A 24,493-nucleotide genomic window follows, 5' to 3' on the forward strand; every position below is an offset into this window, starting at 1 on the left:
AATCTGAACGTCTGCTAGCTGCCTTGAGATGTCACACAGGTCACATAAACTACAACACATAGAGACTGTATCACCTAGATATCATATAGACACTGTGTCTGTTCCCCAAACTACCAACCAAAAAACCCTCACTAAATCATTTAGAAACAATTTAATTAAGAAAAAAATTTAAAATCAACATCACATAAAGGTAGGGATACTAAACATTAGATCTCTTTCAACCAAAGCACTAATTGTAAATGAAATTATTACAGAACATAGTTTGGATGAACTCTGTTTAACTGAAACCTGAATTAATACAGATGAATATATTAGTTTAAATGAATCTTCAACAGGTTATTGTTATAATCATGAGCCTCATCTGAAGGGTTGTGGAGGAGGTGTTGCTACAATTTACAGTGAGGTTTTTGGTGTTACTCAGTGGACAGGATATAAGTCTTTTTATATCACCATCAGATATAAATAAAAAATCTCTGTTGTCTTTTGCCCTACGCTACAGTATAAAAATCACACAAGCCATACTCAGATTTCCTTAGTGAATTTGCTAATTTTATCAGATATAGTAGTTCATGTAAATAGAGATTTAATTGTTGGTGACTTCAGCCTTCACATAGATAATTGAAATGACACATTGGGATTAGCGTTTATCGATATTCTCAACTCTCTTGGTGTCAGACAAAATGTGACAGGACCAACTCGTCGCCATAACTAGATTTAATTCTGTCATATGGAGTTTATGTTGATACTATAGAAATTCTGCTGCAGAGCGATGGTATCTCAGACCATTTCATTGTCACTTGTTTGCTGCGATCAGCTAATGTCACTCAATCTACACCACACTATCGTTCAGGAAGAACTATTCTTTTGACCACTAAAGATAGCTTCACTATTAATTTTCCAGAATTGTCTCACATACTCAGTAAGATTAAAAGTCTGGATGAACTTGATGTAATAACAGAAAATATAAATAGTCTTCTCAACCACTCCTGATAGTGTTGGATTAAAGAAAATTCAATAAAAAAAGCCCAGCACCATGGTACAATGATCACACTCATGCTCTCAAGAGAGCAGCTCGGAAAATGGAGTGCAAGTGGAAGAATACAAAATTAGAGGTATTTCGCGGTGCAAGGAAGGATAGTGTCTTTAGCTACAGACAGTCACTAAAAGCTGCCAGGTCAGCAAATTTTAGCAAACTCATAGAAAATAGCCACAACAATTCTAGGTGTTTATTCAGTACTGTGGCTAAATTGGTTAGGAATAAAGCCTCGACTGAACCAGATATTCCATCGCAGTGCAATAGTAATGACTTCATAAATTTCTTAAACGATCAAATTGAAATAATCAGAAATAAAATTGGAATTATGCAATCAACTGACACAGTACCTCAGAAAACAGTGTCTCATAATTTTCCTCACAAGAAACTTCAATCCTTTTCTGTCATAGGTCATGAAGGGCTAATAAAACCTATCGAAAAATCAAAAGCCACAACAAGAATGTTAGATCCAATACCAACTAAACTCTTAAAAGTGGCATTCCCTGTAATCTCAGAACCTCTTCTTAATATTATTAACTCCTCTCTATCCTTAGGACATATCCGAAGAAACATTCAAATGGCAGTTATCAAACTGCTTATTAAGAAGCCACGGCTTGATCCTGGAGAATTGGTTAGTTACAGACCGATATCAAATCTACCATTTATGTCGAAAATACTACAAAATATCCCATAGTGTCATCCCAACTACTGTATGTTCATTTCTACAGAGAAACTGCGATGCACCTCAGTGATCTCTGCCTGCATCACTTTTGTTTATTGATGGACTACACTCTTGAAACGAAATACAAAGACTATAATTTAATTGCCAAAAAAGCCTTCATCAGCCAAGTAACAAAGGACAATGCATCAATTTGAACTTCTGCAGTTAATCCAGGATGGACTTCAAAGACATTACTCATTAATCTTACAGTTCATACAAAATCTTTTTTTTTTAACTCTGGCCCTTAACACTTACTTGGTTTACTAATCTTAAACCATGACTTGCACTGCACACAAATAACTAATATTGGCATTATGACTCTGTAGGTCCATACGATGCAAGTGAATGCTGATCAGAGACTTTTAAAGTCCGAAAATTACATAAAGAAGGCATAAATTTAATCCAGAAGACTCCAGTGGTTAAATCCATATGAAGCACTTTGATAGGTGTGGGTAAGAAACAGATCAATATTTAAGTCATTTTTTACTATTAATTTCCTCCTTTAACCAGCCCCAACCAGTAGGTGATTGAATGCAAAAGTTTAAGTCACTTCCACAATAGAATGATAAAGTGAAAGTCTCACTTGAAAGTCTCACCCACACCTATCATATTGCTTCATATGGATTTAACCACTGGGGTCTTTTGTATACATTTTATAGTGCCTTTTGAACCTTCAAACTTCTGGCCACCATTCACTTGCATTGTGAGGACTAACAGAGCTGAAATATTATTTATAAAATCTTTGTTAGTGTTTTGCAGAAGAAAGAAAGTCATACACATCTGTGATGGCATGAGGGTGAGTAAATGATGAGATAATTTTCATATTAAGGTGAACTATCAATTTAAAGCAAAAGAGGGGCATACCAAATACTACGAAATTCAATTCTAATTTTATTTAGATTATGTAATTTGTATGCTGATTATGTAATTTGTAATGGAAAAAAAATGCTCAATTTAAACAAAATCACACATTGTATTAGTAGACATCAAAAGCTGTCATTGCTTGATTAAATAAGTGGGATCATTTAAAAAATCCATGCAAATCCACAACCTATGCAAATTACCCTAAGAAAGTACAGATAGAGAGTTTAGGTGTTTTGATAAATATTGGACTCATAGGAAATTACACTCTCTCTGCCTCATTGCCACTTGAGCTCCATCAGAGAGCTGCCCACTTAAGCAAGGAGCACATTAAAGCTTCATTAGCTGAGTGACTGCAGGGGTGAGAGAGGAGGTAAGGGAACGGTTGGAGCAGGCTTTGGAATGAAAAGTCAGCTTCTATGGCTGAGCTCTGAGGGTCTGAGGGTCCTGTAAAGTGGCCAATGTGTGTCAATCACAGATGTCCCTTTCCTCTCTCATCCACTCAGCAGTCACATGAAGAACCCTCATGAGAGCTCCAGCCTCTCCGGAAAAGGTTGGCATGTTCAGGGGCGCAGAAAATATCTGGAACGAGCGACGAGATCTCTGAATGCAGTTTTGTTCTTTCCGTCTTTGGAAGCTCACTGGGGCCCATGAATTATTCTTGTGGATTCTCAAAGTCACGGTGAAGTCAAAGGTGCACATCAGTGACTCCCTGTGAAATCAATTGCGAATCTCTTTCTCTAACTTACAGTCGAAAATGTATTTGAAGAAAACAAAAGCCTGATGCTGGGAAAGTTTTTGTGAGTTAACGGATTAATAGTCATGAACTCTTGGATGGTAATAAAACTGCTTGGCGCTGAGAACGACAGGCAATCACAAGACTCCCAACACAGCCAAAGTGATTTGTTACTAGAGAAGACAAATAGAATGTAAAAGAACCAATCTGATTAATCCATATTGTGGTAAAGTTCGAGAGAGAAAAAGAGGTTGCCGTATTGATCCAATGAGGAAAAAATCATTTTGATTATCCAGATAAACAAAAGCAAATTATCTTATCTAAATCAGTCTTAAAATATTTCTGCCCCACAATAGCTGTCATTTACTCTTGTAGAAGTGCATTCTGGAAAAAACTATTCAATGCTGGACCAGTCATTTTTAAATTATATCAAAGAATGTGAATTTTTATGCACCAAATTTCTTGATACAGTCAAACTCTTTATTAGTCATTATCTTTACAATAACTATTAGAAATTAATTTTCATGTAATCTGTAATTATTCTTGCGATATACTTGCTATAATTATACTATACTTCCTTTCTGAGCCAATGAGAGTTTTCACAACAGACTCATTTATTTTATCGCAGCCGTCACAGTGACCTTGATTTCCTTTAGTGTTTATACACTTTTATTAATGAAACTGAAATTGTAGAAGCAACTAAATGTTCTGTAAAACTCTCCTTTGACCCTTATTATTTCTTATGCACAGATCATAGACCTTATCGCTTTGTTCCCCTTATTAAGACTTACCAATGTGTACCAACCTTTTTCATTCCCTTTCAGGTTTACTCTGAGGCAAAAGGCAAGAATTTAATTGAATTTCTGGGTTTTTAATGTCTGTATCAGGATAATCAAAGCAAGCCAGACTTGAGTAGTTTATCGTGACCTTGAGAGCACCAGCAAGGCCACATTGAGAGATTGTCTTGGGTAAAAAAAAGAAAAAGAAAAAAGAAAACAGTATTGCATTGTAACTTTAAGACTTTAAAGCTCCAAAAGTCATAATGAAAGACTCAGAGTTGGGAAGTATCACACTACATTTACTATTGTTTTAGAACTTATAAAATTGTACTTTTACAGTAGATTTAAAAGTTTTTACTTTTTACTCTCACTCAAATTTCTAATGAAATTTGTTAACATTTGCTTCATTACAATTGGCGGCGTTCCTGTCCTTACATTACTGGGTTTCATTTTAATTAATGCATAGTTTATTGAGAGATTTTATTGAATGGGATTTAAAGACTGTGGGGGTCTCAATTTTTGTAGATGCAATGATTGTCTGCTTCTGAACTAAAAAATAAAATGAAAAAATATGTGTATTTCAAGTTATCTCTACTCACTAGAGAGTATATCTAAACATATCTATTTCTTGGCCCAGATATAATAATACAAATATCTGGGATATACCTGATATTTAGGTAAATTTTTCAGAAATCGGGTTTATTTATTTATTTATCTCGATTTTGTGAGAAAATCTACTGAATGGATTATAAGTGGTAGATTAGATTAGATTCAACTTTATTGTCATTGTGCAAAATAGTACAGAGCCAATGAAATGCAGTTAGCATCTAACCAGAAGTTTGCAAATAGCAATATGTATATATATATATATATATATATATATATACACACATATTGCTATATGTAAATATGTGAATGTATACAATATGCAAAGTTATGAGGTAGAGAAGCAGAGACCAGCTCAACGCAAATGTCTATGAATACAGTACAAGGTACAAATGAAGAAGTATAAAACTGAAGGTGCATTGTACAGAATGAAGTATATATATGTGAATGGTAAAAATGGTGGCTATTTTGAAGCAGGTAGGGACAATGACCTGTGCCAAGGAGAGGTTGAAAATGTTGGTGAAGACGTCAGCCAGCTGTTCTGCTCAGGCCCTGAGCACTCGGCCCGGGATGCCATCAGGGCCAGCAGCTTTATGTGCATTCACTCTGCTCAGGGTGCAGCATTCATCACTGGAGGAAAATGTGAGCGGCAGATAATCAGGTGGGAGATCAGCTTTTATGTGTGGTTCTGTGTTTTCACGATCAAAGCGAGCATAAAAGGTGTTCAGTTCATCTGGGAGAGTGGCATTACTGGTTGGGGGGTGCTGTTCGCTGGTCGAAGCTTGTCGTAACACCTGTTGATGTGTTGCTGAGCAGAATTTGTGTAGCTATTAATGTCGGTGTGGGAGTCCAGGTTGGCCTGAGAAGCAAACACATTGCAGTCTGTGTTCTGGAACTGATGCTGTAGTGAAGAGTCTGCTGCTTCCAGCCACACTGTTAGTTCTCACTGTGGGTTTCTCATGTTTGATGATGGGGTGCATTTGGGTAATAGGAACAGGGATAAGTGATCAGATTGTCCAACATGGGCAAAGGGGGGTGGCTTTGTAGGCATCAGAGATGTTTGTATAAACATGATCAAGAGTGTTGTCTCCTCTTGTAGGGCAAAAAACTTTTTGATAAAATTTGGGGAGTGCTGTTAAATTACTACACTGTGATTATTAGCTGACAGCATAATCAAACTGGCCGAAATACAGTATATAATCAATGAAAATGCAAGGTATTCCAGGTATTCCATTTCTGAGGAAAATTCACTGAGCCTTCTGAGTTCAGCGGGTGCAGATTCTGTGTGGTCCTACTTACAGTATATCTAATCAAATACATACAATATGTTAAACATAGCGTTTGGATTTAAACTGGTTGAAAACCACCCTTCATTAAAATGTGAAGCCAGTTGTTCCTTGTCCTTATTCATGCAAAAACAAATTGTTCTCTCAACAACCTTCTTAAGAAAAGTGTGTTACCGCCAACAAAGAAGAATGGAGCAGAATTCAGAATAAAACCCCAGTTACCTTGGGGCCTGCAGCACAATTTGATTAAAAGTTTGTTTTTCTTCCCTCTCCTCAGTAACGGAGGGGGCACATCGATGCAGCACTGACGGTTAATTGGACTTGGCAGGGCCAGGAGTTCATTCGTCAGCATTGTGTGGGCTTTGCCAGAGAGAAACAGGACAATCAATGTCCTCCAGGATGGCCAGTAATCAGTGCAACACTACCATGGAGTGCAGGGTGACTGCATTAGGAGACTGCAGGTGCAAGAGGATCTGAGGCATACTGCTAATACTATAACCCCCTACATGAACACATGTAATCAGCCAAGCACATTCAAGGACACAGCAGAGGCAAGGCAGCGTGAGGTAGTGCCCGAGAACAAATGCACCATATATGTTCACATAAACATGTGAGTACACAAGTTTATTATATTGTATGATACAAACAAAAGCATCAATCAAAACTGTCAATCGTTTTGAGAAACTTTGTTCTATAGAACAAATCATATGGCTCAAATGTGCTGTAAAAATGTCCCTACAGCCTGACAGATATCACTGAAATTGGTGTCCTGAGAATTCACACCTGTCTCTATGACACCCTTAGGCACTGTAAATGGAAAAAAAGAGTAAGGGAGTCAGGGGAGCTACCTATTCTTTTTTTTTTTTTTTTTATCAAATCAGTTAAGTAGCCGATCAGAAACTCTCTTTGTGTGTCAATCCTTTTACACATTTGGCCTGCTAACATCAGGTTGACTGACATGTCTTTGGAGAACGGTGTTTTGGAAAGAGGATGTGAAGTTAGCAAAATGGCTAAAATCACTTACAGCATATTTAACAATATTGATTTACACATAAAGAATACCTGTGATATATGAGAACAGGACAATGTGACTAAGGTTGCGAATTGTGAATCAAGAATCAACCAATGTTGTCTGATTTCAAAACGAATGACTCCAATGAGCCAGTTCTTTTGAATTTGTGGCACAAAACATTCGGCGTGACTAGTGTAATCCGATTCCCAGATGAATGACTGTTATGAGCCAGTTCTTTTAAATCTGCAAATCATGAAAACACACTGCATGACCAATGTAGTCTGATTCCAAAACAAATGACTCAAATGAGCCAGTCCTTTTGAATCTGTGGTGCGAAACATACAGCATGACCAGTGTAGTACGATTCCTGAACAAATGACTCTAATGAGCTGCTTCTTTTAAATCTGCATTGGTGAAGCATTAAGTGTGACTAGTGAAGTCCGAACAAATTAAACTAATTAACTGGTTCTTTTGAATCAGTGGCACAAAACATAAAGCGCGACCAGTGTAGGACGATTTCTGAAAATAACATTCTTATGAATCTGCATTGGCCAAACATACAGCGCGACTGGTGTAGTCCGATTCCCGAACAAATATATAAACAAATATAATAATCTAATAATAAGTGTATTTCTTATTTCAAAATAATTTTTCTCCAAAAGTACCAAAGGAATTGTTCACGGAACCTTTAAGGAACCAGAATCATTAAGAGAAATCATAATTGTAACCAGAATGGTTAAATTCCTTACGACTCTTTAAAACTCAATAAAAATTCCTATCTCTACAAGCCAGTGAGCATGAGAGGGCATGTGTTCTTTAGATCCACAAACTAGCTAGTGAGAGAAGGCCAGATCCTTTTCCAACCTTCACCTCATCATAACACAACCTCTAATGCTAGCAGCAATTTGTGTTCTGATGTTGCAGAATTCACATCACAGCCAGTAAAGAGATCATCAAATGTAATGATCAATGCAATAAACTGAATCCTGTAGCGCTAAACTTCATAAACATGTAAATCAACCCAAAAATCAAGCATGACATACACTGTGAAATGACCACAACAGAGCTTGGACCTCTATTAGTGTGCTGCCAGCAGCTTGTGTCTGCACTGTTATCCCAACATCTTAGCTATTTTAGACCCTACAAAGACATGATAGAGCTTTATAATGTCCTCATTAAATCATGCCACCTAAAGGCTATTTAAACTGTGGAAAATAATCTAGAATCTGGCTTTACATCATTTCAGGGCACCTATTTGGTAATGATATCCAGTAGCAGAAGGCGTAAGTGATCACAGGCACTGCTATCATCCCCGACAACTGTCAAAATAATTGGACCTTTTCTAAAAGGCATTCATTTGAGAAAGTTGCTGACTATGTTATGACACAATATTGCTGTTATCAACAATGCGCAGTATGGAAATAACCATGGCAGAGAAATATGCAAGCTACAATAGGCCGTATGGGACATTACTCTAAAATTAATTGTGCTTGAATAGAACAAAAGGCTCACTCCTAGTGGAATAGCAAAAATTAATTCAGGGCTAAGTTAAATAACACAGTGGGGCAGTTTTGAGGAGCTTGAGGGTTTTTTGTGTAAGTGTGTGTACTGTATATACAGTTTATATGTGTTTGTGTTTGAGAAAAAGTACTGAGAACATTTCTCCCAAATTTCTAATAAAAATATTGTCATTTAGAGAATTTATTTAAAGGTCAAAATAACAAAAAAGATGCAGTGTATTCAGACCTTGAATAATGCAAAGAAAACAAGTTCATATTCATTTTTAAACAATGCAATACTAATGTTTTAACTTAGGAAGAGTTCAGAAATCAATATTTGGTGGAATAACAGTTTTCATGTGTCTTGGCATGCTCTCTAAAAGTTTTTCACATTGCTGTTAGCTGACTTTATGCCACTCCTCATGCAAAAATTCAAGCAGCTTGGCTTTGTTTGATGGATTGTGGCCATCCATCTTCCACAACCACAGTGATTTATACAACAAATCTATTTAAAAACACAATTTATTAATGCCCTAATCATGGAGGAACACACATCAACACACACACTAAATCCACTGATGGAATGATGATGAACTGGAACAATCTTCCTTCAAGATTTCTCAGCTTTTTCTTTTGTTTTGTCTTCAGATACCCATTATATTGTCATTCCATCCTCATCCTCCTGTGTCGAGTTCTGAGAGTTTGGGGTCACTCACACAGCGCCAACAAACAGCAGCTCCCAGTCCCTTGCTTTCAACAACAGAGATGCAGCACCAGCCATAACTGAGCAGACTGTAATGCTCGGGGGGCTGAACTTCGTGACTGCAAACACACACACACAAACACCTGGGCAGTGTTGATCCAATCAGTGCAGGGAGGTCTTCGAGCGGAGTGGACTCTCTCGCCACCCCTCACAGTGTGCTTTGATTTTTCAAAGTCAGAGGAAAAATCTATATTGATGGTAATATCCGAAAGCTGCAGGTTTTGACCGTGAGAAGCACACTGCTGGGCTTTATTTAAAAAAAAAAAACCTGCGCATACCGAACGATCACATTCATTCAGCTATATAATGAGGTATCCCACTGATTAAGTTGTGTTTTTTCTCCAGCAAAGAACAAATGATGTGTGCATACAAATGAGATAGATGTGTTGTCAGTGTGTCTGAAATGCACAATTGCTATGAGTGAACAGGTGCTGGACTTTCCTCTGTAACATTTTTTATCTTATTTATTTTTTGCATGCTATGAAACTAGAGGAAGAACATTGAGCATTTTGTCAAGGTTGTGTGCCATTCAAATAAATTCCAATTAAATATCTCAATTTTAATTTCATTTATATTGAGGCATACAGTTATATAATTGTAATATATACGATTCATAATTGTAATTAAAATGTAAAAAGGGTTAGTCAGAATTTTTAAATTCTGTTGACAAATCAGACTTTTCTTTTCATCTAAGGAACACAAAAGGATGAATTTTGAAGAATGTTAATGTTTGACATTTTTCCAAACCATAAAACTGAAAGGACACTGTGGCTGTCAGTCCCACATATACTGTCTAACATCTCCTTTTGTGTTCCATGGAAGAAAGAAAGTCATACAGGTTGGAACAACATGAGGGTGAAAAAAGAGATCTAGATGAACTATCCCTTTGAGGAAGTAGATTTAAAATGGAATGAAAGAAATACAAGTAACAGCTGTAAGTGTAGTTTGTAATAATACATACAAATACATACAATAATAAGTTTCTGAGCATATGGGGGTCCTACACAAAATCCTACTCTCCTCAACATTTTCTAATTTCTGAACTGTATCTGCTGGGTTTAATGATTATACATACAAATGGTTCGATATATTGGCAATGAGTATGAAATGTAAAATTTGCAAATACTATTACTAATACTACTGCAAATACCATGTCTGTAAAACTGTAATAAGCCCTAACAGTAGCAACTTTTAACCTGTCAGTATCTGTGGCAATGGTTCAAGCCTGTTTTATTTTCAATTATTTTATTTATCTTGATTCATTAAAATAAACCTGTCTTACTTGAATGAAGTCCTGATGGCAAAAATCAATAGCCTTCGTCTCGTGCACTCAACAAAGTTTGTTTCATGATGCAGAAGCAACTCATGGAGAAAGACAGGGTATTCTCTATAAGATATTATCCCTGTGATGAAATATTAAAACCCTATACATTTTATTTAATTAACAGATTTACACAATTCACACGTTTTAGGTCGGAAAAATGAAATTCAGGATTAATCCATAAGAATCACATTCCTGTTCTAGCTGTGCATTATTGTGATGAAAAACCTTTGAGCGTGCAGGTGCCTGTCACATCTAGCTTCAACTCTCTCCTTGCAGTTACATTCTCCCTTCCTTCTTGGGCCACAAGGGGGCCCCCCTATAACTGTCTAATTGAGTCATAACAGCTGCCTGAGACTTATTTGCAGCTTTTAGTATATTAAAAACAAAAACCCTTTCTTTGCGGATCCCCCTGATGTCTTGGGAACCCTAAGCGACCGCTTATACCACTTATAGCAAGAAACAGCCCTGTTGTATGGCACAATTAAAACTTGCTTTAGACTGATGAAATTCCTTTGTTGACTGTGAACTACAATTCAGTAAATTCCTCATCCTGTCATTCCAAATAACAATTCAGCATCCTGTGAGCAGTTGCCAATTCAATTTAAAATTCCTCACAAATTTAAAGGGAATTTAATTCTTAAATTCTTAATTTGGCCCAACCCTGAATCCCAGGGTGTGCTGAGTGACTCCAGCTAGGTGTCCTAAGCAACCAAATTGGTCCAGTTGCTAGGAATGGTGGAGTCACATGGGATAACCTCCTTGTGGTCACTATAATGTGGTTTGATCTTGTTGGGGCACGTGGTGAGTTGTGCGTGGATGCCAAGGTGGATGGTGTGAAGCCTCCACATGCACTAGGTCTCTGCGGTAACGCGTGCTCAACAAGCCACGTGATTAGATGCGCGGAATGATGTCTCAGTCCTCCACCACCCGGATTGAGGCGTGTCACTATGCCACCATGAGGATTTAGAGTGCATTGGGGATTGGGCATTCCAAATTGGGGAGGAAAAAGGGAAGAAAATCTGATTTATTTTTTTTTACTATTTCCCAACCCTGACATATGCCAACAAACATATACACTACCGGTCAATAGTTTTGAAACATTTGCTCATTCTTTATTCACATTTTTTTCACCCTTTGACTAGAATATGTAGACATGTACTCTTGACATTTTCTCAACCAACTTCTTGAGTTATCACCCTGGGATGCTTTTTAAACAGTATTGAAGTAGTTCCCATCTATGTTGGGTATTTATTGGCTTCTTTTCTTTATTATTTGGTCCAAGTCATCAATTTCAAAATCTTTTTTTTTTAAATAACATTTTAGATTTATAATTAAATAAATTAATATGGTGGCACAAATTTTTGTCTACAAAACTAATTTCACTCATTTAAGCATACGCCTTCAGATCAAATGATTTTTAAGATCATGAGAAACATTTCAGTCAAGTGTTTCAAAACATTTGACCAGTAGTGTATACTGTAAATGTCTCCTTTCCATTCCTCTCTCTTTTACGTCTATAGACAGCCTCACACATAAACAGTACATAAAACAAATAATGAAGTGTCCAAAAAAGCTCTTATGAGTGTGAGCTGAGATCACTTCCTGGTACAGAGTGTCTGTATTTTGAGTTTTTGAGAGCACAGCAGAAGTGGTGCTGCGAGATTAAAGGAGGCAAAGAGAGGAGAGAGGAATGAGAGAATAAGGAATGAGAGAATGATTTATTTAACTGCTTTGTAGATGACAGAGGAGAGTGGGAGAGAGTGTGTCCTTCTTTACTTCCAACTTTTACTCCTTCCCCCCTCTTGGGAAGTGACTATGTCTACCATTTTTTTCTGGTGTTTGCTCCCTTTATGTAAATTTCTATCTCAACCTTTTTATCCACACACTGCCTTTTCTCTCTCTAATCACACCATCCATCTGTCGCATTTCATTCAATTCAGTTAAATTCAAAGTTCAGTTCAGGTAAATCCAGTTCTCTCTCTCTCTCTCTCTTTGAGAGTGTATTCATGTCAACATTCTTGTGTGGATCTGGAATGGCACCATCTGTTTGAGGTCCTCTGTTGATAAATTAGGTGTCGTGAGCAGGTAAGCCTAGGGGCCCATGACGACCCCATCCCTTCCGTTTCTCCTCCCCTCAAAGCCATTCTTTCACACTATCACAGATTGCGCTAATGCAGAGAAATTGGCTCTTAAACTCTTCTCCAGACAACTGCTATTAGAAGTCATTAGTTGAGAGTGCACTGTATACCTCACATTATGATCTGACTCATCTAAACAGTCAATCCACAGGACAATATCACAGTACTTACTTTGCCATCTGAAATTAATCATTTTGTATAGCAGTATATCAGTAAAAGAAGACAAGAAAGTAAGTGAAGCGTAAAAAATAATGATTGTTTGTTTTATCAATCACACAGACGATGGATGATCTGTCACTTTTAAACTGCTCATTTTCACCTAAAATGAACCTAATCTTGCTTTCCCATTGCCAACCGAATTTGCAGTTTGTTGCCATGGCAGTCAGGCTGCCACAGAACCTCACAATCATATTCAGCCATGCAAATGTAACTGTGTCCCACTCTAAAAAATCATATAATGAAATATTGTGTAACTTGACAGAGAATGTAATTATCACTGCTGAACAAACATTATGAAATTGTTGTTTGCTTGCTAATAATTCATTTATTTTTATTTTTTACAAAATATATTATTTTTCAATCAGCTTATTTTAGTTAACACATGTTTTGCTGTCTTTGGATGAGTGACGTCCATGTATTAATATAAAAACACGTGTGGGTTTGACCCGCATTAACCCTGTAAAACATTAAGGGGCCATTCACACCGATAGCATTTTTGTTTACATCTGCACTGTTTTATAATTGTTTTTCTATGCAAAAGTACTTGGCAGATGTTTTTTGACCGCTGCACTGCGTCTCGCTGTTTTTTCAGGATCTCGAGCGGAAACATTTTCAAGATGCTATGTCTATTGATGAGAACTTTAACTTTTAAAAACACCTTGACTCTTGCTGAATGGCCTCTAAGTGATTCCATCTGAGGAGAAAAGGACCAAGAATCAGTGTTTATCATTAATTTGTTGATTAATGGTTTGGGGAAAAAAAGGTGGCTACTTATAATTATAGTTCAAAAACAGCTAGTAGTAACAAATAAAAGATGAAAATGCATAAACAATGAGACTTTTATGTGATTTGGTTTAAATAAACATTATGTTAATCCTGTATAAACATACAATAGCCTACAAAATATTACAGTGTCGGTGCTTGTTGGTAGTCTCAAGTTTAATTAGGGTAAATGTTCCACGTGCGTTTAACCTAGAACCTGTGTAAACATCATTATGAAATGAGAGCAAGAATTTGCATGAGACTATAAAAAACAAAAACAAATCCAAACTCAGAGAGGGGATTTTGCCTCCTCATTTCAGAAGTCCACCTCACGCCATTGCCAATAAGGTTGTCTCATGCCCTGACAGAATGTTTAATTAATAAATTATTGATTGATTGCTTAAGCTAAGCTGGGATCTATAAACATGTAAGTAATATATTTGTTTTTGTTGGTGTATTACTCATTTGCTTATTTAATCATGTTTAATGAAAGCTTTGTGCCTAACCGCCATGAATGTTTCAGGCAGTGATGGCTGATAGAGACTTGGGAATTCCAGGAAAGTGCACCCATCATACTGACTGCAGCTGCAATATCAAATAAACCAAAATCTATTGCACAGCATCCGTCCTCAACCACAGGCTGATCATTATCTAATGGAGACATCCGTGAATGTATTACAGAGAACCTAAACTCAGCATTCTCTTTAGTCCTCCAGTCGACCATTAATTCTCATGATTTTAGCAAATTATCAAATAGAATGAAATCCGGTTGCCAAAGCAGCGGAAATTAATTTGAGACAGGAATCTTAAATTGAGCGTTTGAGAGTAACTGTTAAATGTAAAGTGCTTCACTTTTAGACTGTAATTCAGATTAGTGTAAAAGCTTTTATGTCGGCGATGACCTTGTGGTGACTTATAACACCTAGGGCTTTCTGGACGCTCCAAGGTTATATCTCGTACTTGCGATTCGAAAGATGTGATGGCTACATTGTCTTTAGGCAATTGCTGATTGACCTCAGCAGGAGTGAAATGACAGGCCCTTTCTATTCACCCCTCAAAACCCTCTATTTCTCATTCTTTCATTTCAGTTCAGTTTTATCCCCTCATCCCAGTGATAAGCTCCACCTTTCAGTTTTCATTTCTGACCCAAATAGCAGGCTCCTGGTGGGTACTGCTCCAGTAATGCTGGCCGGACTCTTTGATGCTGCTCCAGAGCGTCAGTGCAAAGCCTGTCATTTTGATTTTGAAGCTCTTTAGCTACCCAAAAGCAGCTCTGCTTTTCAATACCATATCATCCCCATTGCTTAGCATTATCCTATATACTCCATTCATTCACCAAACACACAATGTGTGCTTTAGCTTACTCTCATACTTCCTCACTGACTCATCAGCAAACATTTCAGTGTGTGACCCAATGTCTTGACTTTGATTAACGATCTATGATTATTTGTCTCTGTTAGCTAGGTGGATCCTCAATGTGATGACAATATCCACTGCTGGGCCAGTAGGGCTTGCCACTACTTATTCATACGAGAGAGAAAGTGAAGGAAAAAGAGAGGAATTTACAGCAAAAATAACCCATTTATGTACGAGTTAAGACAAGAGGTCAGATTTCATTTAAAAATTGGCTCTCATTCCTCATTTCTACAGATGAAAGCTCATAAATGAAAAAGCCTGGCCTATCGCCCAGTATGGAAATATACAATTTATGAATAATGCTTCTGTCTCAAGCACCAGGTCTCTTTTAATAAGGTGGATTAGTACAGAACATCACCTGCTCAGAAGAATGCACATCTTCAGCTAGAGAAACCCAAGAGGGGTCTCGAGTCTCTGAAGTGGGTTCTTTTCCTCTATTCCCATTTGAGAAACCTTGTTACGATCTGCAAATACATCAGTCTGGATCATTAGCAGCATCCATGTTTGCAACTCCTCCACTGTGCCCAGTGCCTCAGAATCATCAAACAGGTGATTTACAGACTGTTGGTAATCATGAAATGGCTCCTTTGCTAATGAAAATGCCCATAGATCCATACAGAGACTTCTGCAACCATCATTCACCGGATAAATATTTAGCAGGACGTGAGCCACAACCAGGCACTGAAAACAACAGAAGATTTTGCGAATTGGGTCAAACCATATGTCTTGAGTCAGAAAATCAACATGTCTTATGTCATATACATTAACATGGGCTGTACATCAGTGATTAATGTTGCATAGAAAGGACTAGGTTAACATATGCATACTAACTGTCAAGTGTGTTTTTATTTATGCACCTACATCAGCAGAGATGGCTAAGGAAGAAGTTTGCAGTGCTGCTATACTTAATGTGAATAGGGTATATTGTTGCTCCCCACAGCCTTCAAGTTTATCTCAACACATAAATATTAAACAAGTCAATATCTTTTCTCTCTTAATCTCTTGCCTCTGTCTCTCTTTCTTTCTGCAGTTTCTTAAACTATCAGTATTTAGTTGATTAGAGATTGAATATCGATGGCTTCCCATTTTATCCCTTGATATACAGGAAAAACCCTGTTAATCAATTCATCTTAAAGAGATAGTTCACCCAAAAAAAAAAAAAAAATTGTCATCATTGACTTTCTTTCTTTCATGGGACACAAAAGCAGATGTTAGGCAGAATGTAATGTCAGTCACAATTCACTTTCATTGCATCTTTTTTCCTTTTGTAATTTTCGTTTGTGTTCAACAGAAAAGAGTAAGTCATATTGTTTTTTATATGCAAATCATTTCACCCTTTGAACTACTTATCACTGTAATTATGATGAATGCCATTTCACCAGCTACTGGGAGAATAGAGCTAGCCAGATGTGTCTCATCCATCCATCCGTCCATCCATCCATCCATCCTTCTTAATACCCACCCACTTGCTCAACCCTCTCTATTCCCCAACCCTCCATCCATCCATCCATCCATCCATCCATCAATCAATTATTACTTTTATTTGCCCATATATCATTCATCACTCTCGCCCACTTTGTATTTAGAATGTATGTTCTACAAAGAGTTACCATTTAATGCAACTGCATGACTTAACATCTTGTTTATCCTCCATGATTTCCTGGTTTTGCTATTACATATGTAATGAAGTTGTTATAGCAATGGTATAACAAGATATAGTAAATCTTAAGCCCAGGTCACACTACACTTCGCACTCCATTCACTCGCATTCAAAAGCATATGAACAAAGTGCACCAAAAACACAAGTACATGCAAAGAAATATCGCATTCCGCTGTGGAAGAAAGTTCAAGTTTGGTGAAATCTGATCTGCAAATCACAAGAGGACGCAAGACCAATAGAAGACCAAAACTTCACATGCTGGCCCCTTGGCAGCTTCTAGAACACATATCTAGAAGCTGCATGTTTAATTGTTGTAGGAAAGTGAGTAGACAATATACAGTATGCAACATTCACTGTTATATAATTTGTAATTTGTGATGTATTATTTACTAAAACCAGAAGCCCTCCCTCGTGACTTCAAATCCTGGTGTTGCATTGTACAAAATAATTTTGCATGCTCAAAGCCTAGTGTGACCACCACTTCAGGCAATGGAAGAGCGGGGATTAAGTGAGAAACATGGTAGCTTTGCAGTGGCGTCTGGGGACTGGTGCAGCTATTAACTATGTGAAAGTGAGAGGGCCTTAATGAAGTGAACTGTGCTCTCAGAGTTAATGAGAGAGTGAACTCACCACTAGAGCAGTCCAGTCCTCCCCAGCCTGGCTCGCACTGACATGTATCAGGAGATACACAGCGACCGTGGGCACACTCCTCAGTACAGCGAGCTATCAAAGAGAGAGAGAGAGAGAGAGAGAGAGAGAGAGAGAGAGGGAAAACAAAAGGAAAAAGAAAAAGATTATAGAGATGGACAAAATATTCTATTAAAGATTTTTGCAGAGAATGAAAAACATTTTTAGATATGGTGCCATCAATTAGCAGACACAAGTAAGAGGTTGAATCCATGATAGTACTCAAAACTTACTATTTAAACTCCTAAAGTAGTTCTTTGGACTTCAAATTTTTTGCCACAAAACCAATAAGGTAATATTCCATTCACTGTAAATACGCAGTCAAATTCGGCACAAAAACTGTACATTTGCCAAACAACAGTGAATATATTGAATGTAATGAGCATGTGCAAGAGGAAAGAAAAATTGCAGAACTCTTTGCTCATTACCTTAAATTGCAAAGCCAAATGAACAGTGTGTCCCTTAAAGCCCTTAAAGCTAACTAGGCAATGCCAAGGTAATGGGTTTGAGTCCCAAGAAAATACAAATACTAATAAAATGTATACCTTGAGTAAATATGTTTAAAGATGCTTGATGCAGAAGTACAAATATGTATTTCTATTTAAGCCCATGTGACATCATTAGTAGTATTGACATCACCATTCAAATTCATTCTTTTAAAGAACTTCCTTCATAGGAAATGTTCACCAAAAATGAAAATGTTGTCATTATTTTCTCGCCCTCATGTTGTTCCAAAACTGTATGACTTTCTGTCTTCTGTGAAAGACAAAGTGAAAAGTATGTGTATGGTACTTTTTTTTTTTTTTTTGAAGTTAACAAAGTTAATGGTGACTGTGACTAAAATACTGTGCAACATCTCCTTTTGTGTTTCATGTATACGGGTTTGTAACAAAATAAGGGTGAGTAAATGATGACAGTTTTAATTTTTGGGTGAACTTCCCCTTTAAGGCAACTAGAAATTGTTTTAGTAGGAGAAACCTTAGTTTATATACAGTGAAGGTTTGAGCCTCCCGCAAGACTTAATTTAGATGCCCCCAAATGTCTGCTTATCTGCTGATATGAAGGATAATGACCAGACTGGCCATTTTCCAAAGATGACTGTCACCTGTGCATCCTCACAAGAGCTGTCGAACACAGAGCAAAGGCCCACCTTTAAAATGCTCACTCTGACCACACACTCAACACTAAACAATTTCCTAAGAGATTGAGTCCTTGGTCAACGTCTCAGTTTATCACACTAACCTGTTAGTCTGTGCAAAACGAGCTGACGTAAGCGGTTAGAGTTGCAAGGAAACAAGCTGTAAATCCCTCCAAATTCGATCAGCCTGCACTTTGCTACAATGCTCAAGAGCAGCAACTGCAAGGCTTTGTGCTGTTTATGAAGTGTGCAGTTTTCTTGATCATTCCTATTGAACAACACAGCATCCAATTGATTATCTATAGCATTAGTATTCCTGCCTGGGCCCTTGAGTTCAGTCAGATATTTGGATTCAGAGAATTAATAAAAATGACCTACATGGGGTTTTTGCCAGTTTTTTTTTCCATGCTTTTTTAAGCTTTTCTGCTGGACAGTATTGGCAGAAAAGATGAATTAAAGGCAAAATATATAGGCGTATAGCATGAATAATGCTTGAGATAGTGAAGGTCATCTGGCATGGCAGGACTCAAAGTGACAAACTCTTATCAGAGTCAGGAAACAGTTGGCCCCCAAAGCTTCTGGAACAATCCACTTTGATTGGAATCAGCATTGACTTTCAAAGTATGAGCAGAAGAGAGTAAGTTCTTTCAGAGATTCTTCTTTAAGAGGTAGCAAGAAAATGTGTCATGTGCTATGTCCTTATCTTTGACCATGAAATATGTGAAGGTTGGTTCGATCAACAATGCATAATTAATATGGCTGCTCATACATGTTTCTGAAAGAAACTTGACAAAACACAACATGATGACCAGCATTTATCTTGTCCAGTAGCTTAGCAGTTAATGCCCGTTTTATGATTATTTTGATTGACAGCGAGTGATGTCATCGCTAACCTTAATGATATGCAAAAACAAAGTTTTTAATGAATAATTCAGCTTCCCATAAAGTGTTATGTATCAGTACAGTGTGAATCTTTATAAATCAATTCAAAGATAACTAAGAGATTGATATTTACTGGGATCTCTCTGTTCCCTATTGTACCTCTATGTGGGGCTCTAAATCACAAAAGAGTCACTCAGTAAGGAACAATATTTCAATTTCTGTCACATTCACAGGAGAGTATGACACAAATCTTAAATGTCAACACCTTGGGAGCAGTGTGTTATTTTGGTGGAAGAAGAAAGCAGCATAAACCTGATATGTTGTTTATGATAATCTGTATTTACCAATATATTGTTTTGCCCTTTTTTTTTGCAATTGTTTTACAATTTTATACATATTTAGACAGAGGAGAAGGGTTACAGGTTTATGACTCTAGAATAGGGGTCATCAACAGGGATTCTGCCTGTTATTGTTTTATCTCAAACTCATTTTTGTGAACAATAAATAAATAAATAATAAAAAAAGAAAATATGTGTCCAACCAAATTCAATATTAAGTGAAATGTTTCATTATCTCTCCCACCTTAAAATGTATTAAGTACAATTAAAATGTTATGTGCATGAAAATGACTCTACACTAATTATTACTGCAATGGCAAGTATGTAAATACATTAAATAGTTCTATATGCATGTTATTATTGGCTAGGCTTAAAATTTAGCACTCAATATGTAACATGGGTTCTATTTCATTATCCACCAAGAGTATTTTGGCCTGAAAAAGGTTGAAGACTCCTCATTTGGAAAGGCTTTTAAACCACATAACATAAGGATGGGGTCTCATTAATTGTTGTATTCAGACATTGCACGTTGCTATGTTGGTTGAAATAGTTAATGAATCATGTTTATGAGTGACTTAATGTGTTGTGATGTTGCCACACGCTAAAGCTGCAGTAGAGCAGGACTTGCCCTCATTCCAGGACAGCGTGGCTATAGATTATCACTCATTCCACCTTCGGCTGGGCCCTCACTATTGGCCATAAGCACGGCAATGGGATGGGGGAGAGGGAGAATCCCAAATACCCAGAGGACAGTGCTTTCTGCAGAAATGCTCCACACACAGAAAATACTAAACCCACCTGGCAAATAATGCAGTATGGATCTACACAGCATTGAGAACCTGATATTAATGTGGGCCAGTTCTCCTCTAGCTTAAGAAAAAGAAAAAAAAAAGAAAAAAAAAAACAATAGCATTTTGTGCTGACAAAGACATCAATTTGACTTTTTGAAATCAATGAAGCTATACAACGTGCTCAGAAGGCAAGGAAAAAAACTCAGGTGATGAAAATATAGATTTTTGTTGCAATCAGCAATTTCTGTTCAGACAGCAGAGAAGAAATGCTAATTTGTTAAATCTTTTCAGGAAATTAAATTTAATTTATGTAATGTAGGTGAAAGGATAAAGCGTGCCTTCTCCCGAGAGCTGAACTGATGTACGTTTCTATAACACTTGAGAAAATAGGTCTTGCATTTTAATTAAAATTCAATGAATCTTTCTCCTCCTACACACAAAAAAGCCTATGTCTGCAGGCTCTGTTGAAAAATTAAATCATTTCGATAAAAGACTAATCTAACTCATTACACAGTGGTGTTATCATACCATGTAACAATAGAGCTAATTGTAATTGTCATGCATTATTACACAGAATATACTTCTGGCTAAAGATTTAAACATATATTTTGACAATCAGTTATTCATACTCATGCTGTTCCCATATAAATTTCTTGCTTCTGTGGAACAAAACAAAAAGGAGATGTTAGGCAGAATGACAGCCTCAGTCACCATTCACTTACATTGTATGGAAAAAAGATGCAAGGAAAGTGAAGGATAACTGAGGCTGTCAATTTGCCTGCCTTTTCATTCTGTGTTTTTGGGTGACTGTGCCTTTAAAAAAAAACGATTTGGAATCAAATGCAGATACATGCAAGATTTCATCATCTAATTAAAACTAAGATGTGAAATTACTTTAGATTGGTGTATGGGACTATATTAGAGCATCTAATTCTCCTGCTAGAAGCCACAGCATTTACATAGCATCATTAATACTTCATCATTAACTATTTGAGACTCTTCTGACCAGATGGTGTAAACCGCTTTGGCTCCATGTCCTGTAAGCCTTACCTGTGCAAAGAAGAGTCATTTCATCCAAGTATGTGCAAAATCTATGCTTTAACTTTTAAAGGAACTATCCATGCTTGCAAAAACAATGCTAATGGTATGTCACAGATTAACTCATTGTTTAAAACCAAGGCTCTGCATTAGGTAACATAAGGACATCACAAATAAGTACATGAGTTTTTATCATTAAAGGGTGAATTGTATAATTCCCACACCACTAGCATCACCAAACACAAAAACAAAAAACAAACAAACAATCAAAAAAACACTCCCTCATCTTCCATTGGTCTAAATATACACAGCTCTACCCCAAACTCCTATCATATGTTGAACCAATGTTGCTGTGTTGGGTTGGCCGGGATGCTCAAACCAACAGAGCATGTTTTGAAGGCACCACAAATTAATTCTGTTTACAGTTTTCAGGAAAAGACAACCTTAGAATGGCTTACTTATACTAATACAATTCACTTTAATTTACTATTTAACTATGGGATAGGAGAAAGTAGCCTTTGCTAACACCATTCAGTAGCATTTAGAGAGCTCTTCTGGTTAAATAAAGGTTAAATAAAAAAATTAAAAAAATTTTTTTTTATTTGTTTAAGGCAAAATATTTGCTGCACTTGTATTGTCGTTTTAAACCCACTAACACAGTTTGGGATTTATGGTTAGTCCACAGAGGTTAAATCATCGGTCAAATAAAAGTAGAAAATGTTCTAATTGACCTCACTATGGACAGTAGGGAACTCACCAACACATTACCTTCAAAGCAACTAGGCTATATCGGTTTAGGCCATTAATGAATGATGACTTTACAATACAGCTAATACCCAAGGGACTGATTCTACTAGAAAAGCTGCTCATAAAAGGCAAATATGAGAGGATAAACCTGAAGTGTTGAAACTGAGGAGAGCAAAGATCAACATACTGTATACTGCATGTAATGAAAATGGCTTTAATACCTGCTCTTGCCCCTGTGCAGTTAAAACAGAGTTCTACAAATCTCTTTATCCTGCCATTGAGAGCAGTGGGTGTACTCACAGAGCATAGACAGCAAAAAGACAACCTGAAATAACACACACCACAATCTAAGCCACACCATTACTCACACCTTATTAGACATCTTGCTGACTGGTCACATGACACATTATCAAAAGATCCCCTGACATCAAATAGTCAGCAAATCCATGTCTAGATAAATACATATTTACCTTGAACTGTAAAAAGTGTTTAACAATTGTAGCGCCGGTGCTTCAGATGCATTGAGCCATTGTGCTCATGCAGGTGACAAAGATTTCAGTTGGGCCTGTAATGTATGATTCCATCCCCCTTTTCTATATCTATATTCATAATGATTTCCTGTCACTCTCAATTATACTTGTCTAATAAAGAGGCAAAGCAACTGTGGCAGCGGGGGTGTGGTCAAGTGTCTGTCCGGAGAGACAGAGCGTTAAGGGACAGACCTGAGCTAAATTATGTCTAACGCCTGTCTCTAATTTCAGTGAGCACAGGGAGAGCAACATAAAAGAGCCACAGGCCAAGGCCGTAGGAGGCTCGGGAGCCAAGGCCGTTGGAGGCTCGGGAGGCGGAGCAGTGGAAGACTCGAGAGGCTCTGAAGGCGGAGCCCTGGAAGGCTCGAGAGGCGGAGCCCTGGAAGGCTCGAGAGGCCTTAGAGGCGAAGCCCTGGATGACTCGAGTGACTTGAGAGGCGGAGCCCTGGAAGGCTCGAGAGGCTTGAGAGGCGAAGCCCTGGAAGGCTCGAGAGGCTTGAGAGGCGGAGCCCTGGGAGGCTCGGGAGGAGGAGCCCTGGAAGACTCGAGAGACTTGGGAGGCGGAGCCCTGGGAGACTCGAGAGACTTGGGAGGCGGAGCCCTGGGAGGCTCGGGAGGAGGAGCCCTGGAAGACTCGAGAGACTTGGGAGGCGGAGCCCTGGGAGGCTCGAGAGGCGGAGCCCTGGAAGGCTCGAGAGGCTTGAGGGGCAGAGTCCTGTAAGGCTCGAGAGGCGAAGCCCTGGAAGGCTCGAGAGGCTTGAGGGGTGGAGTCCTGGAAGGCTCAAGAGGCTTGAGGGGCGGAGCCCTAGAAGACTCGAGAGACTTGAGAGGCGGAGCCCTGGAAGGCTCGAGAGACTGGAGAGGTGGAGCCCTGGGAGGCTCGAGAGGCGGAGCCCTGGAAGGCTCGAGAGGCTCGAGAGGCGGAGCCCTGGAAGGCTCGAGAGGCGGAGTCCTGGAAGGCTCGAGAGTCTTGAGGGGCGGAGCCCTAGAAGGCTCGAGAGGCTTGAGAGGCGGAGCCCTGGAAGGCTCGAGAGGTTCGAGAGGCTGAGCCCTGAAAGGCTCGAGAGGCTTGAGAGGCAGAGCCCTGGGAGGCTCGGAAAGCTGGAGAGGCGGAGCCCTGGAAGGCTCGAGAGGCAAAGCCCTGGAAGGCTCGAGAGGCTGAAGCCCTGGAAGACTCGAGTGACTTGAGAGGCGAAGCCCTGGAAGACTCGAGAGGCTTGAGAGGCGAAGCCCTGGAAGACTCGAGAGGCTTGAGAGGCGGAGCCCTGGAAGACTCGAGAGGCTTGACAGGCGGAGGCCTGGAAGACTCGAGAGGCTTGAGAGGTGGAGCCCTGGGAGGCAAGGGAGGAGGAGCCTTGGAAGACTCGAGAGACTTGGGAGGCGGAGCCCTGGGAGGCTCGAGAGGAGCCCTGGGAGGCTCGAGAGACTTGAGAGGTGGAGCCCTGGGAGGCTCGGGAGGAGGAGCCCTGGGAGGCTCAAGAGACTTGAGAGGGGGAGCCCTGGGAGGCTCGGGAGGAGGAGCCCTGG

At 38.5% G+C, this 24,493-nt stretch overlaps 1 protein-coding gene across 3 annotated transcripts in view; it reads right to left on the reverse strand.

Annotated features, from left to right (window-relative positions):
- Window positions 1-24,493, reverse strand: part of LOC127623232 (multiple epidermal growth factor-like domains protein 11) — a 159,920-nt gene that overhangs the window by 77,726 nt on the left and 57,701 nt on the right. For all 3 annotated transcript variants that reach the window (XM_052097574.1, XM_052097576.1, XM_052097573.1), the window contains exon 6: window positions 17,446-17,538. In XM_052097574.1, coding sequence (XP_051953534.1) covers window positions 17,446-17,538 — 93 coding nt within the window. The remainder of the gene's footprint in view (window positions 1-17,445; window positions 17,539-24,493) is intronic.

The sequence above is a fragment of the Xyrauchen texanus genome, chromosome 29 (genome assembly GCF_025860055.1).
Source record: "Xyrauchen texanus isolate HMW12.3.18 chromosome 29, RBS_HiC_50CHRs, whole genome shotgun sequence".
Classification (NCBI taxonomy): domain Eukaryota; kingdom Metazoa; phylum Chordata; class Actinopteri; order Cypriniformes; family Catostomidae; genus Xyrauchen; species Xyrauchen texanus.